At 56.5% G+C, this 23,396-nt stretch overlaps 7 protein-coding genes across 7 annotated transcripts; 3 read left to right on the top strand and 4 right to left on the bottom strand.

Moving 5' to 3' along the window:
• Window positions 1-657: 657 nt before the first annotated feature.
• On the bottom strand, window positions 658-2,523 carry LTR77_003418 (uncharacterized protein; the record flags this gene model as incomplete). The annotated part of the gene is made up of 3 exons (XM_064800675.1): window positions 658-1,375; window positions 1,428-1,655; window positions 1,721-2,523. The coding sequence occupies 3 exons, from the start codon at window positions 2,521-2,523 to the stop codon at window positions 658-660; spliced, it is 1,749 nt and encodes a 582-aa protein (XP_064660626.1).
• Window positions 2,524-2,891: 368 nt separating this feature from the next.
• SMC1B (Structural maintenance of chromosomes protein 1B) lies at window positions 2,892-7,048 on the top strand (the record flags this gene model as incomplete). Its single annotated transcript, XM_064800674.1, has 2 exons — window positions 2,892-2,943; window positions 2,994-7,048. 2 exons carry the CDS (start codon window positions 2,892-2,894, stop codon window positions 7,046-7,048), a joined length of 4,107 nt encoding a protein of 1,368 aa, XP_064660625.1.
• A 49-nt stretch (window positions 7,049-7,097) lies between these two features.
• LTR77_003416 (uncharacterized protein) lies at window positions 7,098-7,688 on the bottom strand (the record flags this gene model as incomplete). The annotated part of the gene is made up of 1 exon (XM_064800673.1): window positions 7,098-7,688. The coding sequence occupies one exon, from the start codon at window positions 7,686-7,688 to the stop codon at window positions 7,098-7,100; it is 591 nt and encodes a 196-aa protein (XP_064660624.1).
• A 279-nt stretch (window positions 7,689-7,967) lies between these two features.
• Window positions 7,968-8,821, top strand: LTR77_003415 (uncharacterized protein; the record flags this gene model as incomplete). The annotated part of the gene is made up of 2 exons (XM_064800672.1): window positions 7,968-8,109; window positions 8,163-8,821. 2 exons carry the CDS (start codon window positions 7,968-7,970, stop codon window positions 8,819-8,821), a joined length of 801 nt encoding a protein of 266 aa, XP_064660623.1.
• Window positions 8,822-10,025: 1,204 nt separating this feature from the next.
• Window positions 10,026-12,423, bottom strand: LTR77_003414 (uncharacterized protein; the record flags this gene model as incomplete). The annotated part of the gene is made up of 2 exons (XM_064800671.1): window positions 10,026-10,175; window positions 10,234-12,423. The coding sequence occupies 2 exons, from the start codon at window positions 12,421-12,423 to the stop codon at window positions 10,026-10,028; spliced, it is 2,340 nt and encodes a 779-aa protein (XP_064660622.1).
• Window positions 12,424-15,072: 2,649 nt separating this feature from the next.
• Window positions 15,073-17,883, bottom strand: LTR77_003413 (uncharacterized protein; the record flags this gene model as incomplete). The annotated part of the gene is made up of 1 exon (XM_064800670.1): window positions 15,073-17,883. One exon carries the CDS (start codon window positions 17,881-17,883, stop codon window positions 15,073-15,075), a length of 2,811 nt encoding a protein of 936 aa, XP_064660621.1.
• A 2,568-nt stretch (window positions 17,884-20,451) lies between these two features.
• On the top strand, window positions 20,452-22,964 carry LTR77_003412 (uncharacterized protein; the record flags this gene model as incomplete). Its single annotated transcript, XM_064800669.1, has 2 exons — window positions 20,452-20,472; window positions 20,553-22,964. The coding sequence occupies 2 exons, from the start codon at window positions 20,452-20,454 to the stop codon at window positions 22,962-22,964; spliced, it is 2,433 nt and encodes an 810-aa protein (XP_064660620.1).
• Window positions 22,965-23,396: the final 432 nt, after the last annotated feature.

The following is a 23,396-nucleotide window of genomic DNA, read 5'->3' as shown; positions in this document are numbered from 1 at the left end:
AATTTGAGGCATCCTTCCAATGCCTTCGCGCTCGCCGTCATCCTCTTCTGCCTGCTGCCTGCTATGCATGAATGGCCATAGGAGGAGGATTCGACCGCATGCTTTCATCTTGTGATTTGTCTTGCTGATGCATCCTGTGCGGTTCTGACCAGAGTCGGAAGTAGCATCAACAAGCAGGCTGTCTGGAGAGGCCAGTCGTTGCTTACGACGAATGTCCACATCAACGTGCCACAGCGACGGTCAGACTAATTAGCTACGCCTCGTAGGAAGAAGAGTGTGATTTGCTCCTGCTGATAGCCACCCGCTTTCGCAGCGATGCGATGCTCTGCTGCCTGATATGAATGGCCACGGGAGGAAGATTTGATCTGGTCTTTGTTATCTGGTTGTCTCATTGCACCTCTATCTCGTGACTGTTCTGACCAGAAGGACGGCTTTGCGGACCGTACAAGAGTACATGTACCTGATCCGAGCAAATCAGCCATCATCCCAGCTGTCCCGCCCACCACGTCGCTCGACCACACTCGAAGCATAAGGTAGCCATTGCGTGAACGCATGAACGAACGCCTTGCTAGATCCATCACCATACCATTCTGTTGACCCAAGACGCCCTCAAATCATTTCTGATCGCCGCATGAAATCGTAACCACACACTCCACCTCACGCACTGCCATTAACCTTCCTCTGCTTCACCGTCAACCCCTCCGTCACCTTCTTCTCTCCCTCCCCCTGCTGCGCCGCCGGTCCCAAATCCAACGCACTAGCCTTCCCACCCCCCTCCCCTCCCTGCCCACCCTGCGGACTTCCGGGACTCATACCCCCCAACTCCGGACTCTTCACCTCCCCCCTCTGCACCTCCCTCCGCAGCGCCTCCAGCTCCTTCTCCATCCGCCGCCCGAAGACGTCAATATAGTACGTCGCGCCGTTCCAGCCCGCCCACGTGAAAACCACCATCAGAAACCCCGCGCTCGCCCAGCGGTACCAGAACCACAGCGGGCAGGGGAGCATGGTGAGCATGGCGTAGCTATACTGGATCCCCATGAAAGCCGGCTCTTGCGCGGAGTCTGGGAGGGAGAGGACGAGTTTTCCCAAGAAGTTGCCGGAGTAGGATTTGCGCAGCCAGGTGAAGGAGGTGGGGCGGCCGGCGGCGATTTTGCTCCGTTTGCGGACGGTGATGAGGGTGTGGTAGGAGAGTTGCCAGAGGGCGTAGGGGGCCGTGGCCCAGATGATCATGTCGGTGAGAGTGTAGTGTTCCGGGGCGGAGGGGGGTGAGAATTTGATAGAGTAGATGGCCGGGAAGGTGGTGGCTTGCTGGGCCGGGGTGAGGAGGTGGACGAGGACGTGGAGGGTGGCGCAGGGCATGATGTGAATGAAGAGGCTGTTTGCCAATGTCAGTGGGGAGTTATGCTTCAGGGAGGGGAGGGACGTACGATGTCACTTTGTCCAGGGAGTGAAAGACCAGGCTGTTGCGCCACATGGCAATGGCGACGGCGTTGTTGCCCATGGCGAGGCAGTATGTGCTGATGAAGAGGCGTTTGGATTGCGGGAAGAACCAGATGGAGAGGATCATCAGGAGGTTGACGAAGTAGCAGAGGTCTGCAAGGAAGTAGTGGAAGCCGATCTTGTGGTAGTTGTACCATCGGATGGGCATGAAGTACCTACAGAGTGACCAACAGTCAGCTTGGTTCGCTGCAGCACGAATGCAGATATTGAATGGACATACGCCAGTTGTACAGTGTACCAGTAGTGGAAGTACTCCGGCCAACCACCTATCAGGTAACCAGAGATGAAGATGTTCAGGACGGCCGTCACGAACGAGATCTTCTCCTTCATCGTGACTGTCTTTGCGGCGTTCCATCTCTTGTTGACCCGGTCTACGGTATCCCGCATGCGCTTTTGATACTTGTCCAGTTGCTCTTCAGGCGCAGGCACCTTCTTCCTCCATTCGCCGACGATGTTCTTGCCGGATATGGCGCGAGAGGCCAGCTTCGCACGTTGCCGCCGCAGCTTCTCCGCGTTGTCGTGGATGGCATTCTGCATCTTCTCCAGCCGTTGCGGGAGGGCGAAGTTCTCGAGGATGTCGAACATGGTCAGTCGGTCGACGGGTGGGAAGGAGTCTTGCCCAAAGCCCTCAAAACCAGATGAGACATCGGAGGAGCTGGTGGTGCGCGAGAGGCCGGGTGTAGAAGGGGTGTCCATGCCACTGTAGGAGGAGGAGTTGACGGAGAGGTAGTCGTTGGGGTATGCGCCGCTGTCTATGGGTGTGCTGTCTGTGTCGCCGTTCGTCTTCAAGGCCGAAGGAGGCGGTTTGAGGCCAGCCTCTTTAGCAACAGCCAGCTGGTCCACCTCTGGACTGGAGGCGGACTTCTGTCTTGCTGGTCCATCGACGTCGTCCATCCTTGCGTAGGCTTCCAGCTCTTCTTCGGGGATCAGGTCAAGGTAGCTCGATCGATGGCCGGCGTACCAAGGTCGTCGAAGTTGCGGACTATTGCCGAATACAGTGGGCGAAGAGTAGGAGACTGGCATGGTCTGTTAGTACTTGCTACATAGAGACTGCTGCTGGATGGAAGACTTGCCAGATGAACGCTTTCTTTGCGATCGAGTCTGCTCAGCCTAACGCCGCATGCCACTTTAGCGAGTCTGCATTGCACGTCCGTCTGTCAGCTCTTCTCGTCTCGTGACTGTGAATTGCTACTTGGAAGGCGAGTGCCAGACATTTCCAACTCGTGTCCTGAAGCTGGCAGCTGGTTGGTCGCTACGTCACTCGCCGGCGAATCTTCGGTCTACGCGTCCGACGCGCTTGCCCCTCCGCCAAACACTTTCAGATGATCGACCAGCAGTAGTTCGCCCACTTCGACCACACCAACACCTTCGTCGAGCGCAAGACCGGCAAGATGGGCAAGCTCATCGCCCTCGAGCTCAACAATTTCAAGTCCTACAAGGGCCGTACGTACCCCCTCCCATCCTGCTCATACCACAGCTAACGACGTGACCAGACCATGTCCTTAACTTCGGCGATAGCTACTTCACCTCCATCATCGGCCCCAATGGCTCCGGCAAGTCCAACTCCATGGACGCCATCTCCTTCGTCCTCGGCATCAAGTCTTCGCATTTGCGATCCACCCATCTCCGCGAGCTGGTCTACCGCGGGCGCGTCCTGAAGCACTCCAAGATCAACGCCGACGGAACGGCAACCGATGATGTAAATGGAGACGCCAACGGCGATGCTGAGGCAGGCGCGTCAGACGACGAGGATGCTGAAACGCAGGCCAGCACTCAGCGCAACGATCCTGCGACAGGGTGGGTCATGGCTGTCTACGAGGACGATGCCGGCGAGGAGCAACGATGGAAGCGGAGCATCACCTCGTCCGGCTCCAGCGAGTACCGCATCAACAACCGCGTCGTCACCGCGAAGCAATACAATGAGGCGCTGGAAGCGGAGAACATCCTTATCAAAGCGCGCAACTTTTTGGTCTTCCAGGGCGACGTCGAATCCATAGCAAACTCGAACCCTATCGAGAAGACGCGTCTCATCGAGCAGATCAGTGGCTCAGTGGAGTACAAGGAGGAGTACGAGCGATTGAAGGTGGAGAAGCAGAACGCGGACGAAGAGCAGGAGTACCGCCTGAAGCAGCGTCGCGCGATCAACGGTGAGATTCGGCAGTTCAAGGAGCAGAAGGATGAGCTGGACAAATACGAGGGGATGCGCGAGGAGAAAGACCAAGCTGTTGTCACTCATGTCCTCTGGAAGCTGTTTCACTTCCAACGAACCATCGAAGACAGCACTGCTGAAATCCAGAAGCATCAGCAGGAACTGAAGGAATTCCGCCGGACTGTCAAGAAGCACGAAGACAAACTTGCCGCAGCGCAGAAGGAGCACGCTGAGATCGGACGTAATGTCAGTCGTGCCGAGCGAGACATCAAGCGCAAAGAGAAAGAAATCCAAGAAAAGGAGAACGCGCTTGTTCCGATCGATGAGAAGCTGGACATCTCCAACAAGAATCTCTTGGCGCATCAGAGGAAGATTGCCGAGTTCACCAAGGAGCGAGAGTCGCAGGAGCAGACCGAGAAGCAACTTTCGAGCAATCTGAAGAAGACGGAAAAGGCTCAAAAGCATTGGGAGGACCAATTTAAAGCCCAGCAGCAGCAGGCTGGACGAGAGCTGAGCGATCAAGATCTGCAAGAGTACCAACGTCTGCGTGGCGAGGTGTACAAGCGATCTGGACAGGACCAGATCCAGGTCGACCAGCTGGCACGCCAACTGAAAACGGATGAAGAGACCGTCAACAGCCTCAAGTCAAAGGTCGACAGCACACAAACTCAAGTCAACGCTCTGGAAGCAGAAGTCGGCGGTCTGCAGGAGCGCAGAGGAGAGCACACTGCGGCCATCAAGTCTACCACGAAGGACATCGCGGCGAAGAAGAAAGCTGTCAACGCTCTCGCTAGCGAACGGGAGCGCACCAGACAGAAACATGACGAGCTGGACGAGAAGCTGCTCACGGTACTCCACAAGCTTAATGATGCTCAAAGCGCCCAGCGCGAGTCTCGCAGGGAGCAGCAGCAGCGTGAGATGGTCAGCCAACTTAAGCGTCTCTTCCCTGGTGTCAAGGGTATGGTGCACCAGCTGTGCCGCCCCAAGCAGAAGAAGTATGAGACTGCCATCAGCACTGCGATGGGCCGTCACTGGGACGATGTCGTCGTGGACTCGCAGAAGACGGCGCAGAGCTGCATGGACCACTTGAAGGAGCAGCGGCTGAGCAGGATAACTTTCGTGCCTCTCGATACGATCATCCACGAACAGCGAAATGCGAACCTGCGCGGTATTGCTCAGGGTGTGCGTCTGGCCATTGACACTATCGACTACGATAGCAACTACGAGCGCGCTATGACTTATGCGTGCGGCAATGCTCTGATCACCGACACCCTCGCTACCGCCCGCCAGCTCTGCTACGAGCGTGGCGTCAACGCGAAGGCCGTCACCTTGGATGGCACGGTCATCCACAAAGGCGGCAACATGACTGGTGGCGAAGATCCGACCGACCGTAAGCGTCGCTTCGAGGAAGCAGACGTCGACAATTTGCGAGCACTGGCGGACAAGTTTAAAGCTGATATCGAGGCACTGCCGAAGGGGCATAAAGAGCGCGTCGAGGAAGAGCAGCTGCAGAGCGAGCTGAACGGGCTCGAGGCGAAGATGAAGTACGCGCAGGATGAAGTCAAGGCTCTTGATCGGAATATCGAGTCGAAGACGAAGGAGCTGCAGCATGTGCAGAGGCAGTTGAGGGAGGTGCAGCCCAAGTACGAGGATCAAGCTGGTGGTGTCGAGACTCTGAGGCAGCAGTTGAACGAAAGCAAGGGCAGCATTGAAGATGTGGAGGATGATGTATTTGCTGCGTTCTGCCAGCGGCTGGGATACGATAGCATTCGCGACTACGACAGGCAGCAGGGATCTATGCAAGAGGAGAAGATCCAGAAGGAGAATGAGTTCCGGGTGCAATGTTCGCGTCTAGAGAACTCTCTGCAGTTCGAGACACAGCGGCTGGTGAGCACGAGGAAGAGGATTGCGGATGAGCAGAAGAGGATGGAACGGGATCAGCAGCTTGTAGAAGAGCTGGAGGCGCAGAAGGAGGAGTTGGGTGGTGAGCTTGATGAACTCAATGCCGACGTCGAGCAATTGAACGAGCAGCTGGCAGAGGTCAGGCAGGAGTACGATCAGCGAGCAGAGAAGGTTAGCGAGGCGAGGAGGGAGGTACAGAAGAGACAGAAGTCGGTCGATGCAACGCTGAAGGCTGTTGCGGAAGCAGAGGGCGAGGCGCAGGCAGCTTCAACGAAACGCTACACTACTCTTCGCCAATGCAAGGTCGAGAACATCGACCTCCCCCTCGAAGAAGGCAGCCGCAAGCTCGACTCCCTCCCCCTCGGCGAGGGTCTCCTAGGCGAAGACGAGGACGCCATGGACGTCGACGGCGAGGAAGCCGGCCAAACCAACGACTACGGCATTTACCTCGACTTCACCTCCCTGGACGACGACCTCCAAGAAGACACGACGGACGAAATGGAGACCACGCTCCTCGACAAAATCGCCTCCCTCACCACCACCCTCGACAAAATGGCCCCCAACATGCGCTCCGCCGAGCGCCTCACCACCACTCACGACCGCCTGACCGCTACGGAGCGCGACTTCAACGCCTCCCGCTCCGCCGCGCGCGCCGCGACCAAAGCCTTCGAGCGCGTCCGCAAGCAGCGCGCCGACCTCTTCAACCGCGCGTACACGCACATCGCCGAGCAGATCGGCACCATCTACAAAGAACTGACCAAAACCCTCTCCTTCCCCCTCGGCGGGCAAGCGCACATGAGCCTCGAAGACGACGACGAGCCCTACCTCGCCGGCGTCAAGTACCACGCCATGCCGCCCCTAAAACGGTTCCGCGACATGGAGCACTTGTCGGGTGGGGAGAAAACCATGGCCGCGCTCGCGCTGCTCTTCGCGGTCCACACGTACGCGCCGTCCCCGTTCTTCGTCCTGGATGAGGTGGACGCGGCGCTGGATAATGCCAACACGGCGCAGCTGGCCAACTACGTAAGGGAGCACGCGGGGCCGGGGATGCAGTTTGTGGTTATTAGTTTGAAGACGGGGTTGTTTCAAAATTCGGAGACGTTGGTCGGGGTGATGCGGGATCAGGGGGTTAATTCTTCGAGGGTGCTGACGCTTGATGTGAGTATTTCTTCTTCTCTTGGCTTTATGGGGTTGGGTGTGGTTGCTAATGTGGTTTTGGCAGTTGCGGAAGTATCAGGCTGTTGCTTGAGCGTGACGATGGAAAGGGAAAATGGGAAGGAGGAGATAGGTGCTGGCGTTCTGTGCGCTTCTTACGGGAAGAATATCGCTGTGCCGCGCAGAATGGACGTCGTAGTGGCTTCACAGCTTTACTTGCTTCGAGACGTCCATACCGTGGAGCCTGGCGCTTTCTATGGGAAAGCTCGCTGTGGCATGCAAACATCGACGCCTCCGCTTTGCGGTCTTGCTTTGACAATCTACAGAGTGGCGCGTACATGAACTGCTCCCACCATTCCACCTCACTCCCTGCCGCTGCCGGGCTATCCACTCACTCCACCCTCCCCTCCCTCCGCTCCCGCCACTCCTTCTCCAACATCCCAAACTGCACATCATCCCACCACCGTCCCGCATGCCACCAAATCTCCCTCGCCGTCCCCTCAAGCTTAAACCCCAACTTCTCGTAAAGCTTCCTCGCTCCGGTATTATACTGGAACGCTTTAATACCCACACGATGCAAGCCTGCGTCGAGAAACGCCCATTGTAGCGCCCACTCGATCGCTTCACTCCCGTAGCCCTTTCCCTGGTAATCGGGCAGCAGTCCGAGACCCATGTCTGTGTGCCGGTGGTGGGCGTTTTCCGGCTCCAGGGGTTCGAGGCAGATGACGCCGATGGGTTTGGGTGCGTCGTTTTCGCCTTCGCCGGGAAGACAGATGGCGCAGCCGAGGATGCATTTCTCGGTGTAGTGCTCGAAGTGCTTTTTGGTTTCCCGTGTGGATTGCGGTTTTTTGAGCGCGAGTTGAGAGTTGATGAAGCCTTGGGGTTCGGACTCGAGGGTGTGGATGAAGGGTTCGTCGGTGGATTCGAGGGCGCGGTAGATGAGGCGTGAGGAGTGGAAGGGGTTGGGTTGGTTTTGAGACATGGTGCTAAAGAGTGGACGGGGATAGAGAGGAGGAACCATTGCAGACCTACCTTACGCTTGATATAGGGACCGGGAGGATGCAGTCGGGCTATGACTGTCCGGTCTGCGGCACGGGGCCTCGTATGACTTATCGTGCAACGCGCCGGAAGAGCGGGTTGGAGAGGGAGATGTACAGACGGTGAGTTGCTGCTTTAAGCAGGAGACAAAGGCGTTGAAGGGAGTCATTGGTGCTGCGGTTGGGAGCTCTCTGTCGATCACCGTCCGTCGTTCCAAACGAACATGTCGATATCACCTCCCCCATCATCGTCGAGATGGGCGGAGAATGACGGGGAGAATGTCGCTGCTCGACATAGTGGTGCCCGAGAACCGGATGGACGCAGGGAATTAAAGATGAGCACTGTTGGAGCTGGTGATGTTGCTGGTTGGTAGCAAAGCTCACCCCGACCAAAGCAGTACTAACACAAGTCACAACAGCAGGACAGCAGACCTCCTTTCCACCAGGAGACTACCAAGTCGACGAGAACCTCTTCTACTCAGCACCCAGCGAACCGCTCGACGGCACAGCATCTGCCAACGCCCCGGACAGCCCGCAAGAAGCCGCAGCCTACGAAGAGCCGGCACCAGAAGACCTGCTCCCACCTCCCGACTTCAAGCCCTTCTTTACCGTGATCGAAGATCCTGACACTGGCGAGCATGTGCATCCGACGGTGCACTACATCTTCTCCGACGACGATCCCGAAATCTTGACTTCGGCTGCGTTGGATTGTATTGATCAACACCAAGACGGTACGCAGCAGGCGGAGGAGGAAGAGGAGCGCTATGTGATTGTCGATATGGCTGCGGATGGGAAGACAGCAGCTTCAACCACATCGCTGAGTCCACATTGGCAGGCCGTCACGACGGCCGTTACGCAGGCGCCGAGCTGGGGGAATGATGCAGTGCAGGCTGATAGGAGGCTGATGTTGAAGGTTTCTGGGCAGGAGATGCAGACATATCACGGGAAGAGCTCTAAGCAACGGAAGACTTCGAAAGATATCGACGCGCTGGTTAAGACCTTCAGTGACCGGCTAGATGGCTTGGACAAGGTGGTTGGAAGGTGGGAGGATATGCCTGATGACTACCTCACGACTTAATGAACTTTTATCGATCACGATGGATGAGGTCCACAGTCAGCCCGCGGTGGTATTAGTCTCAGATACTCTCTCGCCCCAGCGCAAAAGCATTCGGAATGCTTGCTCAAGATCCACCCCCTCCAACCACCGCGGCCATCCCAGATCCGCCTCCAATAATCTCCGGATCCTCCGCAAAGAAATTCTGCGCCGTACGACTCAAGCCTGGATCCTCATCCAAGACCACTACCACAAACACGGCGGGCTCGCAGGTATCGTTGAACTCATAATGGATCGATCCCATCCGCAAAGTGGCAGCAGTGTTAGGAGGGCGAGGGAGAGGCGAAGGGTATGCATGGTCGGGCTGACGAGACGAGGGGGTTTCGGGGGTAGAGATATATGTTCGCTGGTGCCAGGGCCGTCGAAGTTGGAGGGCGGATGAGGGGGATGTTATAGCAAGTACGCAGCTGCTCTACCGGGCCGTCGAAATCGCGAGCGCTGGCAAGGCAAGCGGGGCCAAAAACGCTGTGCACCGTACCGTGGCTGCTGAACCGTGGGAGCTGCTGTTTATGAGAGTAACGCAGCAGTTCGCTTCATCTCCTAGATATCTCGGCCGTAGAATAGCGATGCCTTGTAATGGGATTTGTTTTGGTCGAGGCGCCTACTGCTCCTCCTGTGCAGTGCTCCGTTAGAGAGGGTTTCGGAGCAACGTACTTGTCGATAGCGTAGGAGTATCTTTCAGTCTTCGAGAACGTGCTCGGTGTCTGTGTTGTCTCTTAGACTCATAAAGTGACGGATGTCCAGGCCGCACGTGCGTCAATCTACGTCCACAGGTCGTCCTCAGAACATTTCCAGTACGACCCAACTACAACTACACAGAAGCACATTTGGGGGCCAAACATCACAAGCAATACCAGACGCACCACACATATTTCAAACGGGCCCTCAGGCCCAAAAGAAGTATCCATTCCTCTCAACTATAGTGTCCCTCCAATATGCACACCGCATGGTTCATACAAGTATCTACACCAAGGTATCTCTTCCCCCTCACCCCATTCCTTCCCATCCCATCCCAAAATGCTAAAAACGCTTATCGCTGCGGTCGTGACGCGCGCTGAGAACGCCCAATGCCAAAATTCGTATGCACAAAAGAAAGCTTGCGGACCAAAGCTCGTCCGCTAGGAAAGAAGGCTGAGTGTTGGATGTGTGAGCGCAGCGACCAGATGGATTATTTGCCCAGAATGAGTACTGGGGGTGTCCATGGAAGTGCCGTGTGCGGTGACACAGCGGCGCTGTGCTCGGTGTGGTGTATGAAGGTGTAGTTGTGTAGTTGTGTGTTGTATGTTGTAAGTCGGAGGCCCGTCTCCGGAGCGTTGGGCTTAGAGAGACAAAATATGCGTCGCCTTCCCATGGTACTGCTGCAGTCCCAAACCAACTTGGCGCATTCGCGATGCACCCTGGCCAGGCTTGACCTTATGCTGCGTCTTCTCGCCCTTCGCAGCATACTTCGCGCACATCTTCTGATAAAGCTTCTCCTTGCGACGTTGGCGCTTGAACTCGACGCCCTTGACGATGTCGATGGCGCCCCGCTTGGGCACCTCAGTGGAGACGCCGGTGTCGGTTTCGTCCTCGTTGTGGCCCCAGTGCGCCATCTTGCTGAGCGTGATGGGACCGCCGCGCGGGAGGGATGCGGTGTGCGTGGGCTGAGGACGTCCGGCGAGGCCGTGCGGTACGGTGGAGAAGGGCACGCCGCGGTCCTCTGTAGGCGAGTTGGGTGGCGACGTTGTCTTCGTAGGTGCGGGCGACTTGGCGCGACGCGGTGATTGTGCGAAGAGCTTGCGTGGCGGTGGAGAGCGTGGGCGTTTGGGAGGCGGCGGGGACCGAGCGACGGAGGTGCGCTTTGGTGGCGGAGAGTGGTGTTGGCGTGCAGGCGGCGGTGGTGAACGATTGATGCTGGTTCTGCCACGCTTCTGAGGTGGGGAGAATTTCTTGAAAGGCGCCTGATCCAATTCCTCCAGTGCGCCATGCATCATATCATCCTCCTCACTCTCCTGCACCTCATCCACATCATCATCGTCTTCCTCGTCCATCTCAGGATCGGATGTCGGGAAGGAAGGGTCGATATCCTGTGGACGAGATGGCCGCTTGGCGGCATCCTTGGCCTTCTTTCGGTTGATGTACGCCTGCTCGATGGGTCGGTCCTCATCGAGCGTGCCGCACACAAAGTCGGTTGAGTCTGGCAGCTCCGGTGACGGCGCCCTCTTGATGGAGATTGCTTGAGTATGAGTCGACCTGTTTGTCTTCCGAAGAGCGGTCCTTGATGATCGTGGCGACAGATGTGCCGAGCTGGCTGAGTTCATGGACGAGCCGAGCTCAACCTGCTCAGAGTTTACGATAGCCAGGCGGTCGAGGTGTTCAACAGAGGTCGCAGCTGTCGATGCGCCTCCAGGCTTCCACCACTCATAGTCGCTGTCATCATCCCTCTCCGACTCCGAGCTGGCGAAACCTCCCTCATCATCAGAATGGAAACCCTCATCAGACTCATCATCGTCTTCATCAACCGCCTCCAGCTCCTCTTCCAGGTCCTCTTCGTTCTCTCCATCTTCTTCCAGCACTTCCTCCTCCACTTCTTCGCACGTCTTGCGAATGATGTTCTCCTTCTGTAATGTATCGTCCACGGTCAAGCGTGTGCGGTGACAGGTCGACTCCTGGCACCACTCTTCAGGTTCGTCCTCGCTGGTCGCGAACTCGTGGAAGCGAGTAGCCTCGTTGCCACTCGATCCATTCGAGTCGATAGAGTAACATCGCGTCTTCGCCGGACCATCTTCTTCCGGGGCAGGTACGACAGGAGCGGTCTTGCGTACAGCCTTCGGAGATGCATGCGTGACAGTGCTGTCAGAGCCACGGTGCTTCGTTTTGCTTGCCGACCTTCGTGGTGGTGGCGGTGGGCTGACGGTGCGTCTCCCTTGACCCTTCTCAGCTGACTTTGACTCGGCACTCGCTCTCGTCGGACAGGCGAACTTGAGCATGCATTTCCGCTTTGGTGGCGTCGTCTGTTCAGGCTCTGTGGGCTGAGAGGTCGGTGGTGGAGCCGGCTTGGCTTCTGGTTTGCTTCGGCACGCGAAGGTGATGCAGCGCTTCCGGCCAAGGTTGGCTTCGACGGCCTGCTCCTGGCCTTCCTGCTTCGGCGCAGGCGCAACGGCATCGTCGAGGCCCATGATCTTTACTCTCTGTTCAAGCGGCTTCTGTTGTTCCAGCGCAGGAGTGTGGATAGGGTCCAATGGCGGGCTGACAGCAGGACTCGGCATGCTATGGCCGTCATCGCTGGTGAGCTCGGTCACGGAGGTGGCGCTCTGTGTACTCCGTGTCGACTGTGTACTCATAGCCCTTCCCGGCTGCATGCGCTCCTCATCTGTATGCTCCGTCTCGGAATGTAGTTGTCGCGTCAAAAGAGACTCCCTTCTTTGCATCGACGGATGCGCTCTTAGGTGATCGAACTTCAACTTCGAAGGCGACCACTTGAGTTCGTCTGGCGGCTCGTCGACCTCTGCGAGCATCTCCTCGCTGTGATCCATACCAGCATCGGCCGCGGGTGGCGCTGCTTGCATTGTGTTCTTGGCGTCCATGTTCGATGCTGTGGCGGGGATCGGATCGGTGTGGTGTATGTCTGTATTGTACTGTTGTATCTTGTATCCTCAAATAAGCGCGAGCGCGCCGTAAGAGTCGACCCAGAGGGTCAGCCTGTGCTATAAGCGGAAGGCGTCCATGGCGAATGGGTGTGGTGCGAGGTAATCGCTGGAATCAAGAGCAAGCAAAACCTGCTACCGGTGTTGACTTGGTGTTATAGGCGCAGTCGTATGATTTCGAATGGTCCTGGTAGAAGATGCTGGTAGTCGTCGGCGAGAGTGAAAGTTCGGAAGCGTCTCGTCTGCAGATTTGCAGATCACGTTGTGGCGCAGGGCAAAGGTGAGGCGTGGATTGCTAAGCGGCGGGCCTCGCAAGCAGATTCGTCTTCGGATGGCGACTGCTGGTGGTTTACACGTCGCTGTTGGTGTTGCGTGGTCGTGTTGGTGGTGGTGGTGGTGGTGAGCAGGAAGGAGTGTCGCGATGGAGCAGGATGTCGAGGGTGGGCGAGTGGAGACTGTTGGGCGTGCTGGGTGGTGGACGCAGATTGAGGAGATCCACAGGCAAAACTTCGCCTAGCCGATGCAACCACTCTGTTTCCCTGGTACAAGTACAAGTACAAGCGGGCGCGTACCTCGATTTGCTAACGGCAACCCAAACAATTGCTCATCTCATCTGCAAATGCGGTGAACAGCGGCTCCGTCCGGCTCGCGCATGAATGCATGAACCGAGACTGTTTTCCTTGTGCGACGACCATGGCATAATCAACACGCGGCCATCTATAGAACAGAATACTAGACGTCACGAACACCACAGGCCAAGATTGCGTCTCTTTCGCGTGTCAGCATCTCCCGTCGCTGCCGTCTCGTCTTCAGGTTTTCTTCGCCCGCATGACGTCGGACACGGCTTGCCGTTTTGGCTTCTCTTCTCGGCCAACATCAGACCGTGCTGTGCGCGGATTTCCACCAATATCCCATCTCCAATCACCCAGTACCTCCTAGCTGCAGCTAACCTCTGCCGTACTTTCGTACCACCACTTTCTCAAACTCTGCACAGAAGAAGCGCTAGCTAGCCCGGTCTGAAAATCCCTCACTCGTAGGTCACGTGCATGCTCAAACACTGTTTCAGACGCCCAAAAGGCCCACCACCTAATGCAACGCTTTTGTACCGGACTTTCTGACCGCTTGGAGACGTTGCTATCCTTCATTTTACGTGCATTGGTCGGTCAGGACTGTCGGTATGCTGACAGCGAATTTTCCAACGTCAACAACCTCCTCAGGCCGTGTTCCATTACGGCCACCACCGGCATTGAAACCCTCCCAACATCTCCCGAACAAATGACAATGCCTACCTAGGTAAAACACCGAGGCCTCGAAGTACACAGGTACTTACCTAACCTATGCGTTCCTCTCGCCAGCGCGGAAAGCCCTGGCAGCCCACTCGACACGATCCTGCAGGGCCTCGCGACGTGCTTCCAGGAAAGCTGGCAAAAGGCAAGGATTTTCAGTAACCGCTGCTCGCGTGGGGTGTTCGCCAGATGACTTGCAGACCTCACCTCGGGATAGTTAAGGACGAGCAGCTCCACCAGCTCTTTCATCCTGCTGCCTTCCCTGCTATGCCATGTGAGCTCCTCAGCTCCTTCGGGTGGGGAGAGGTATGCGTAGCTCTGCTGACATCGTCACGACGAGAAGGACGAGAAGCCGGTCTTGACTGCCGCGTGGTAGAGGATGCAGTAGCTGTTGAACTCCCCAGGAGAGCTTGTTGTAAGAGAGGAGACGGACCTACGTCCTCGTGCATGGCACACGTACCTGCTTGTGCATGCAGTGACACCGTGGCCAGCGCCAGCGTCGGAGTATAACATTGGTCTTACATACCAGTCCGAGAAGGGTAGGTGAAGGCCGTTCCTCGTTGCACTCGGTAAGGTGTCATGTCTCCGAGCTTTTCACAAGCCAAAGCCATCTTGCTCAGGATGTATTGGCCATGGGAAGAATTCCCCTCACATTCGACCACAGATGGTGAGATGAAGAGGATCCGCAATATTCCCCAGACTTTGTTGCGCAGTAACAGGTGGGTTGTATACCCGTAGTCCGGTCAATTGTCGCGGCGTACACTTCAACAGATGCCCTGCAGACTCTCCTCAACTGAAGACACCAATCGGGTGCTTAATACTATCGTGCGTGACCCTGTGGGATGAATGTTTTGCCTTTTTCCTTTTGCACGTTCTTGCGATCTTGCTCAAATGATTTATGCTTTCAGTATGGGTGAACGTGTCACTGAGATGAAATGCATGGAAGGAGGTATCTCACACACTGGTCGTTCATCCTCGCGCCAGTCACGCAGGCTTGAGTGGAGGCCACGGCTACTACGGTGTCTGGTCATGTATCCGACAGCTACCGGGTCGATATGTGTCGGGTAGAAGGCAATTGTGGAAGCCATCACTACCTGTCCACAGCTGTACCAACGTATTTTACAAGCGGAAGAAAAGAATACGAGCCGATCTCAAAATACCGCTTTCCATTCATATCGTTCATGCAACCATGCAAACCCTTTCCAGAACTCCCCACATCATCCCCATATAATCTCGCACTGGAATCAATCAATCCCCAACTCCGCTCGCTCATGCAAATGCAATCCCCGTCACAAGCTCACCATCATTCAAACTCCACCCTATTCCCCCCTCCCCTCGCAGCCTGCAACCTCGCCCTCTCCGCCCTTCGCCTCCGCCTATTGTCCGCAAACGCACTCACATCCGTCCCCGTCCCCGCATCTCCCGGCGACCCGAACCCGCTCTCATTCACCCCTGGCGGCGATCCCAGCCCTTGCGACGCAGGCGAGATCGAATGCTGCGGCACCGGAGGAGGCGGCGCTGCGTTCGCGGGAGGTAAGTTGAGCTCTGACTCCCGGCGCTGCGAAGCCCCGACGCTGCTGTTCATAGCCGGCGGTGGGGGCACGTTGGTGATGGGTTGGTCGCTTGAGGCGCGGATGGGGCCGTTGCGGCGATATCTCGGCCCTGAGGGGGCGGGATCGTCTTCGACGCCTGAGCTGAAGCTCGAGCCGCGGCGGCGGCGGTTGCGGCGTTCTTGTCTCCGCGCTGAGCGTTCGGCGGCGGCTTCTTCCTCGTTCAGGCGGCGGAGCGTCACGGTGCGGCCGTCGTTGGCCATTTTCAGCTTCATGCTGGCCATGGGCTCGGTGCTGGCGGTGCCGGTCGCGGTGGATGGGCCTGCGACGTTGCTGGCGGAGGCGGAGGTGGCGCTACCGCGTTTGTTGAGGCGGGCGCGGGAGCCCGAGGGTCGGGTGGGCGAGAGAGAGGAGGCGGGGGCAGTGATATTTGTGGCCGGTGGATCCCTACCGTAGGCGGAAGATTGGTTGGCGCGGGTGTTTTCGGTGACGAGGCGGGAGGGGTCGGGGTTGATGGCGCCTTCCGGCATTTGAGCGGAACCGAACTGTGGCGGGTCGTAGCCATCTGGTCTGACCGAGTTTGGAGGCGGGCCGGGAGGAGGTGGAGGGAGGGTGTAGCCTTGCTGATTGTGGACGTCGTGTCTGCTTCCGCCGTAACGACTACCTGTATTCATCGTGCCCGCTTCGGCAGGTAACGGCGGATGCGAAGTGTCTGGCCGCAGGTTTGACCGGCTGTCAGGCGCCTGCATGTTCATATCCGGGCCCGTCAAGTGCGTGCCGCTCATGCTCTGCTGCCTTTGGCTCGCATCTTGCGGACCTGGATAATTGCTGGAGAGCCTGCGGTTGTAGTCCTCTTCCATCTCCAGCTGTTGCCGTCTCATCATATCCGCGTTCGCAGCGTCTTTCCGCGCCCTTCGTGCCCTGTTCCACTCCCTGAATCCCGCAAGCGGGCCGAATTCAGCTATACTCTCTCGTAGCGTCGGATCATAATCTCCTCGACTCTCGTACGATAGCTCTGTGTTGCTGGCGTCCTGCTGTCTAGGAGGCCGAGAAGGTGTCCTCCCAGGGGTGTTGGGCTGGACACCTCTCATGTTCACTCCTGGAGTCTCAGGCGAGCCCGGTGCTTGACCAGCTTCCACGCGCGAGATATCTGTCCTACTCACTTCGTTGTGCGCACCGCGGCGTGGTGGTGTGTAGCTGCCGTCATCAGAGTAGTCATCGTCTCGCCGTCTTCGTCTGTTGAAAAGAGACTTTGCACCTTCAAAAGCCGCGAATGCGCCAGCTCCTCCCAATATCCGATTGCGCCAAGTGTGCCTTTCTGGCTCGCTATGTTTCTCGTCCTCCCACGACTCTTTCGATATCCGGCTTTGCGATCCCATCCTGCTTTGCGACCCCATCCTGCTTTGCGACCCCATCCTGCTTTGCGACCCCATCCTGCTTTGCGATCCCATCCTGCTTCGTGAGCCTCCTGGTCGTGTGTTTCTGGAATACCCCGCTGCACCTACTGGAGGACCTGGACCTACGGATGACTGGTCATGAGGTGGTGACCCGATCGGTCCTGACCGCGCAGCCGGCGGCGGTCCATTATATGGCCCTGGTGCTGCTGGTGGAGGTCTCGATGAGTTCCGCTCATTTCGGTCGCTCCGGCTGTCGTTGCTCTCCTCATATTCGCCTTCGCGCTTACGATCTCGCCTTTTCTTCCACCACCCCAACGCTCCCAGCGCTCCGGCACCAGCAAGAGCGTTCCTACCCCAATGGCTTTCCTTCTTTTGAGGAGGTGGTCTGCTGTCCTGTCGGGACCCTGAGACGTAGCTGCTACCATAGTCGGAGTAGTAGTCTGAGGGGGCCCCTCCAGGACCGGGACCCGCTGCACTTCGACGAGGTTTGTCGCGATAGTCCAGCGCAAGGTATAAGAAAACCAGGAAGGACACGGTCAAGGCGTAGAGGATGAACAGGACCTTCGGACTGCCGTACAAGGTTAAGCCCAGCGCAACCTGCACAATCCCGAGGATCGCAATTGCTCGGCCCTGCAGCTTGTGTATCCATACGCTCAGCGGCAGTTTATCAGGATACGTGCTGCGTCTTCTTTCCCGCCGGAACATGCAACTTCCGTAGAGAAACTGCCATATGAGCAAGACATATATCGCCAGGCCTATCCCATGATGGGGATTGCTCAGACTCCGCTCGGGTCCAACCGCAAACCATCCCAGTATCAGAACGACAGTCGCCAGAAAGACGGTCAGGATCTGGAGATACACATGCAGCTTGAAACTCCATCTTGCACCCGGCCACCTCTTTCCGTATTTCGCCAGGAATATCGCAGTCGGTACAATTCCCAGGAATGTGATTGCTGCCAGCACTCCGTGTCCCAATATCAGCTTGTAGTATCCGGGCAGATCTCTGAACCTGTTTCCCATGCCATTGTAGCGCATCGTCTCGAAGTTGAGGCCGACGAGATTCGGGAGGAGGAAGGAGTTGCGGTCGCTGTCCCAGGTGCCATCGCCGACTGTCATGGTGTTGGAGCTGTATTGGGAGCTACCCGCAGGCGACAGATTGGACGTCATCGTTGTTGTTGCCGGCGGCCGCCGTGGAAAGTGTGGACTGCGCTCAATGCGCTCGCTTTGGTTGTTGGACGCTCATCCACGCATTGCGGTCGCAGTACTTGTTGGATCGCTCGCAGGTCGTACAGTCCGTGGCGGTGCGATGCGTTGTCGTTGGTCAGCGGGGCAGAAGTGTGGTTGATTCGTATCGGCAGTGATATCGTTTGCAATGAACTCAGTCCCTCCGAATGAATGCTGCCAATATTAAATGAACGTCGAGCGGCATGTGTCTGCTTGCTTTCCAACTTTCCAGAATCTCTCACGACATTGATGCAGCTCGCCGGCCACAGCTCGAATCTGAGCCGATCGGATCCCTGCATCATCTCCACAGCAACGACGCACTAATGCAGATGACAGACAAATCACGAGAATAGAACGACTTTCTTCTCGAAGTCAACCTGCTTCATCTTGGAAACATCAGGCAGGCTTGCATATTTTCGTGTGCTGAGCCCAGAAGTTGGTGAAGTAGATCTTGATCCGACTGGAATGCGGGCCAGGTCATATCCTGTGGCTTTTCATCAAGCTAGGAAACGGAACATTACATTGCCAGATTCCACCGCAGGCCAGAGAAGCCGTATATGTATTTCGAAGAAACACATGACGATGCATACACTTGTCGCATCGTTGCATTGCAGAGGCGGCCCATTGGGCGACATCGCTATGGTTGGGCGAGGAAGACGTATGTCACTTGATTGATTGACTAATTGATTGACTGATTGATTGAAATGATTGATTGAATTGATTGATTGAATTGATTGAGACCGCAGTACATCCAGCACTGCTCAAGTTAAAATGCCACGATCAAGAAGCGACTGGCATGAACGGGAGCCGACGATTGGTATACTCATCCGTGTGATAGATGGGTCAACCTTGACATTGCTGTGAATTCGAAGGCTCCTGCTACATCTTCGGTCCTCGGTCTTCACACAGGTCTCAGGTAGCGGTCAGCAAGAGTTCAACCACATGATCATGTGAATGCCCAGGCTGAGCTACGGAAGCTGTCGAGCTCGTCCAACGGAAGGTGTAAAGCCGCGCATGCCGCTCAGCATGTCCTGCAGCGCGACCACACTACCCTCCACCACCCGCATATCTGAAGTGGTCAGCCGATCGCGCGAGTCGTACCGCCGGTATAGGCTCGGAAGCAACCGAAGTAGCGTATAGCATGTTATGGTGTCCTGCTTCAGATGATGTTGGATAGCTACCTTATAGATTATCTCGCAGCAAATCTGCTCTCATTCAGCACTGTCAATGTTCAGACCATTTCAATGTGCTGCTAAGGGTTTCGGCAGTGCGCTGTACGAAGACTAAGGAGGAACTGTCAGCTGCTTCCAACGTCCACTCCTAATCCTACTCAGCTTGACGAGATGGATTCTGGTGATGGACTTCTTGGATGACCAAGAGGAGCTCCGTACGCAGGGCGCTACTGCTGCAGACCACAAGCAGCGTGGGGGTTGGTCCCTTCATGCTGTCACCTCGCAGCTCCGCAGTATCTGAAAAGTCTACGATGCCGTAACTTTTACGATCTGGTGGCACAGCACCCATAGCTATGCTCGAGCGCATATGCGTCGTAGGTCAAGAATGGCTGGTGAAGTCGGTCACATGTGAAGGTGAGGTCGGCCTTGGTCGGATGACTGGGTTGGGTTGGTGTTGTTGTCGGATCTGCTCTCTTGGCCCAGGTCGGGCTGTTCCCCGGGCTGCTCGGCAACTAGAGGTGAAGTCGTGCAGAAGCGCGTTGAGGGTCGCCAACGTAATTTGGACTGCACGCTAGAGCCGACGGTGGCGTCGATTGCAACAGAACACCTGACAGAATGGTGGTACAAGACATCTTCCAGTGGTCCATACGGTTGCTGAGTCCAAGATATGGCCGTGGCGAAGAGCTTGCTCACCGCTGCGAGCTGGTATGTCAGAGTGCACCTGTAGCATTCCCTCGTTACACAACAGAGGAAGAAGGTCAAGCGTCGGCGTCTGATAGCGCCATCGTTGTGCATGAGCGGAGTAGGCTAGTAATTTCAGAGGTGGGGTGGAGACCTCATTGGTCTGTGAAGAGATATCATGGCGGGCCCAGATGTTATCTCTGTCTTCGCGTCGCGACGTTTGCCTTTGCTGGTGACGATGGCAGCGACCAACACGACTCGGTGCGTGAGGTGGATGTGTTTGGCATGAAGCGTGAGATGAGGTAGAAGTAGGTAAGGCAACCACGCCTCACTCAAGGCCTGGACTGCCCGCGAACGCGGGGGTCCCAGTGCGGCGGGACGATGATGATATTGGAGAGGGAGAGAGGCTGACCGAAGATACACAGTGTAGTCGCATACTGGATCATACACCTCCATCACACGCCCTCCCACTCCTACGCCCTCATCGGCCCTCGAATAGCCGCTCCGAACGCGCGCAGTTACACCAGGCCGCATCTCGTGATACATAGACTCGTAGAAGTGTCTCAGAGGCGCCACCACCGCATCCACCCACCACACTCCTTTGTCGAAGAAAGAGAGTACCCGTCCTCATGTATGGTTATAAGGCTCACGCATTAAGATGGACTCGGAGGATGGCCAGGTATTCGTGAAGGCACGTACAAGCGGGCGTCTGTTACACAAATCCAAGCCAAGCCCATATCTGACGTACATATCTTACAGAACCTCGCCTACTTCGTCCGCACACATGAACGAGCCCTTGCAAACGCGCTGCAGTTACAGCAGCGGAATAAGAATGGCCAGCAGCAGGCTTCTGGCTCCTCGAGCGATGCCACCACAATCTCCCTCTCGGACGCCTTATCGAGGCCTTTCCTCCCCTTCACCACGGCCAGCGTTAGGCCTGCGAAGCTGACCCTCACCCCCCACCACCTCTTCTACCTACTCAGCAAGTTCGAAGATCTCGGCGTGGATGTCGGTCCCATGAATGTACGCCTGGAGAACCTCCAGTATGACGCTGGGCCTGCCAACTATGTGTCCTTTCTGGGCCACGCACCAAAGTCAAGAGGCAAACAATCAGATGCCGAGTCGATGAAATCGGTGTCAAGCGTACGAAGCGTCATGTCAAGCATGTCGTCCATGCTGTCAAATCTCGGTCTATCGAACAGCGCGGCAAGGGCCGAGAAACAGATGGCTCAACATCGTGACGACATCAAGTATCTCTACTCTTGCTTCACCAAGATTCCCGCCTTGAAGCTGTCGCCAGACCATAGAGCGAGGTTGATATCAGGCTATGAAGAGTTCCCGTTCGACACTGCTGTCCCGCTGTTCGCGTTCAAGAATGTCAGTGCGCTGGAGATATGTGATCTCGATTTCAGGCAGTTTTATGGCTGGGACCGACTGTCCGAACAGTTGCGCAGCCTGACAGTCAAACGTGCCAATGTTGACGATCCGATCGACCTTCTGCAGCACATTGTGCTTGATGACACTGAGAGGCGTCGGAAGCGCTCGTTCAAGACGCCATTGCCGACCACGCCATCAACGCCAGGCGCGCCGTGGCCGGGCTATAGTCCCAAGCCAAAGCATGCGGAGCTTGCAAGGACCTTTTCTGCGCCCAACTCGCCCTACACTGATCAGAGGCGCGGCTCCAAGGGCAGCCCATTGAGCGTCACCCCCGACCGCAAAGGATCAGTTGAAGGCAAGCAGCCTGCGACACCATCACAGCGACAACGCAGCATATCGCCGCCAAGGGTACTCGGGTCGAGGCATGGCTCCTTGCGCCAGCATGCACGGAGTGGCTCACTTAGATATCGACGTTCCTCCGGGAGCTCTGGCTCAGACACGCATGAGATGCCACCCTCAAGACACAGCTCGACCGACATGCTGATTCTGGGTATACTACCATCGTCGAAGTGGCGGATGCTGCGGCATCTCAGTCTTGCCGAGAACGGATTGACCTCACTGGCAGTGTCAAGTCTGTCGCCTGTTGCGAACACGCTGCAGTCACTCGATCTTTCCGGCAACCTCTTCTCTGATGTACCGGACGCGCTTGCCTCGCTCACTCATCTCAGAGCTTTGAATTTGAGCAATTGCATGATCGATAGTCTGCAATCACTTTCGAGGAGTCCTCTGCCGGCTATCACAACGCTCAATCTGCGGTCCAACCGTCTGTCGAACCTGGCAGGCATTGAGCGCCTGCCTTCTTTGGAGAGAGTGGACGTCCGCGACAACAGGCTACGCGACCCCATGGAGCTGGCTCGCTTAGCTGGTCTTCCAGAGGTGATTGATATCTACGTGATCAAGAACCCGTTCGAGCGCACTCACCCGGACTACAGGGTCACCATCTTCAATGCTTTTCGATCTACGCCTGGGCATACCGAGGACGTCACCATCGACACATTCAAGCCTCTTTCACACGAGAAGAAGTACCTGGTCGATCGCGCACCTGAGCCGGTCAACGTTCCCGTCGTCAAGCCCCCTCCTGAGGTGGAGGAAGAGCCTCAAGCTGTCGTCGGTGGTGCACCGACGGAAGATGAACTTCGGGCGCTTGAAGATCTACCTCAAGAGGCACGGCACCAGCGACAAGGCCATCGTCGCACTACCAGCGACCTTGGGCCTATGGCCAACCGGCGGAAGAAGAAGGCTCCACGACGAAGGATTGTAGAGCTTTCACAGCAAGAGACACCGCAAACATTGACAATGCAGCAGCCGGCGCCGGAGCTGACACAAGCACCCAAGACGCCGACCGATAGCGAACCTCCCACCACACCAGGCGACACGCCCTACCATACCGCTCCGACCCGGCAAGTGGAGGCGCAGCTCTCTCGCCAGCGCCCGACACTGGATATTGCCTTTGACTCACCGACACCTGCACCCAAGATTCGTGATCCTTCTGACGATGACGATGAGCTGTCTCTACAAGACTTGGGTCAATCCGATGTGTATCGACAGAAGATGGAAGCTCTCAAGAGCGACTTGGGTCCAAATTGGTTGGCCGCAATGAACGAGGATCGACTGGCGGAGCAGCGCGATCAACGAAGAAGCTTCAGTCCGGCTTCAAGGACGTCGACGATCAAAGCGACCGGGAAGCCAGGCAATGAGAGGGGTGTCAGTACGGGAGGACGAACACTTGGCTGAGGCGACCATCACCACATCGGCCTTTCTGAGGGCATTAGCGAAGGCGTTTGGGCAATCTCCTCTCCTTTCTGGGTTTCTTTGGCAACAGCCTGTGGATGACGGGATGCGGGCAGGGGGAGATGATTGATGTTCTGCTTCTCGCGTCCCAGGGAAGGGATGACAGCATTGTAATCGGGCGGATTGGGAAGGCTTCGTGAGCGTTTTGTTTTGCTTTGGTATCATGCGCGAGCAATTCTAGCGTGCGAGCGAGGCGTTGAGTGGATGGTCTTGGGCTGGACATCTGTGGTATTGGTAGATATGTGTGCTACGATCTCGTACTTTGCGATAACATCTGCATTTCTGGTATCACTCAATTGACATGAAATTGTAGTCAGCAGTGTAAGCTTAGTCTAGATCTGTACCCAGGAATAGGCGATGAATAGAGGAAGAATT

This window comes from Saxophila tyrrhenica (assembly GCF_035928015.1).
Source record: "Saxophila tyrrhenica strain CCFEE 5935 chromosome Unknown scaffold_5, whole genome shotgun sequence".
NCBI lineage: Eukaryota > Fungi > Ascomycota > Dothideomycetes > Mycosphaerellales > Extremaceae > Saxophila > Saxophila tyrrhenica.
The sequence above is the reverse complement of the archived record's forward strand: the minus strand, read 5'-3'. Positions and strand labels throughout refer to the sequence as shown.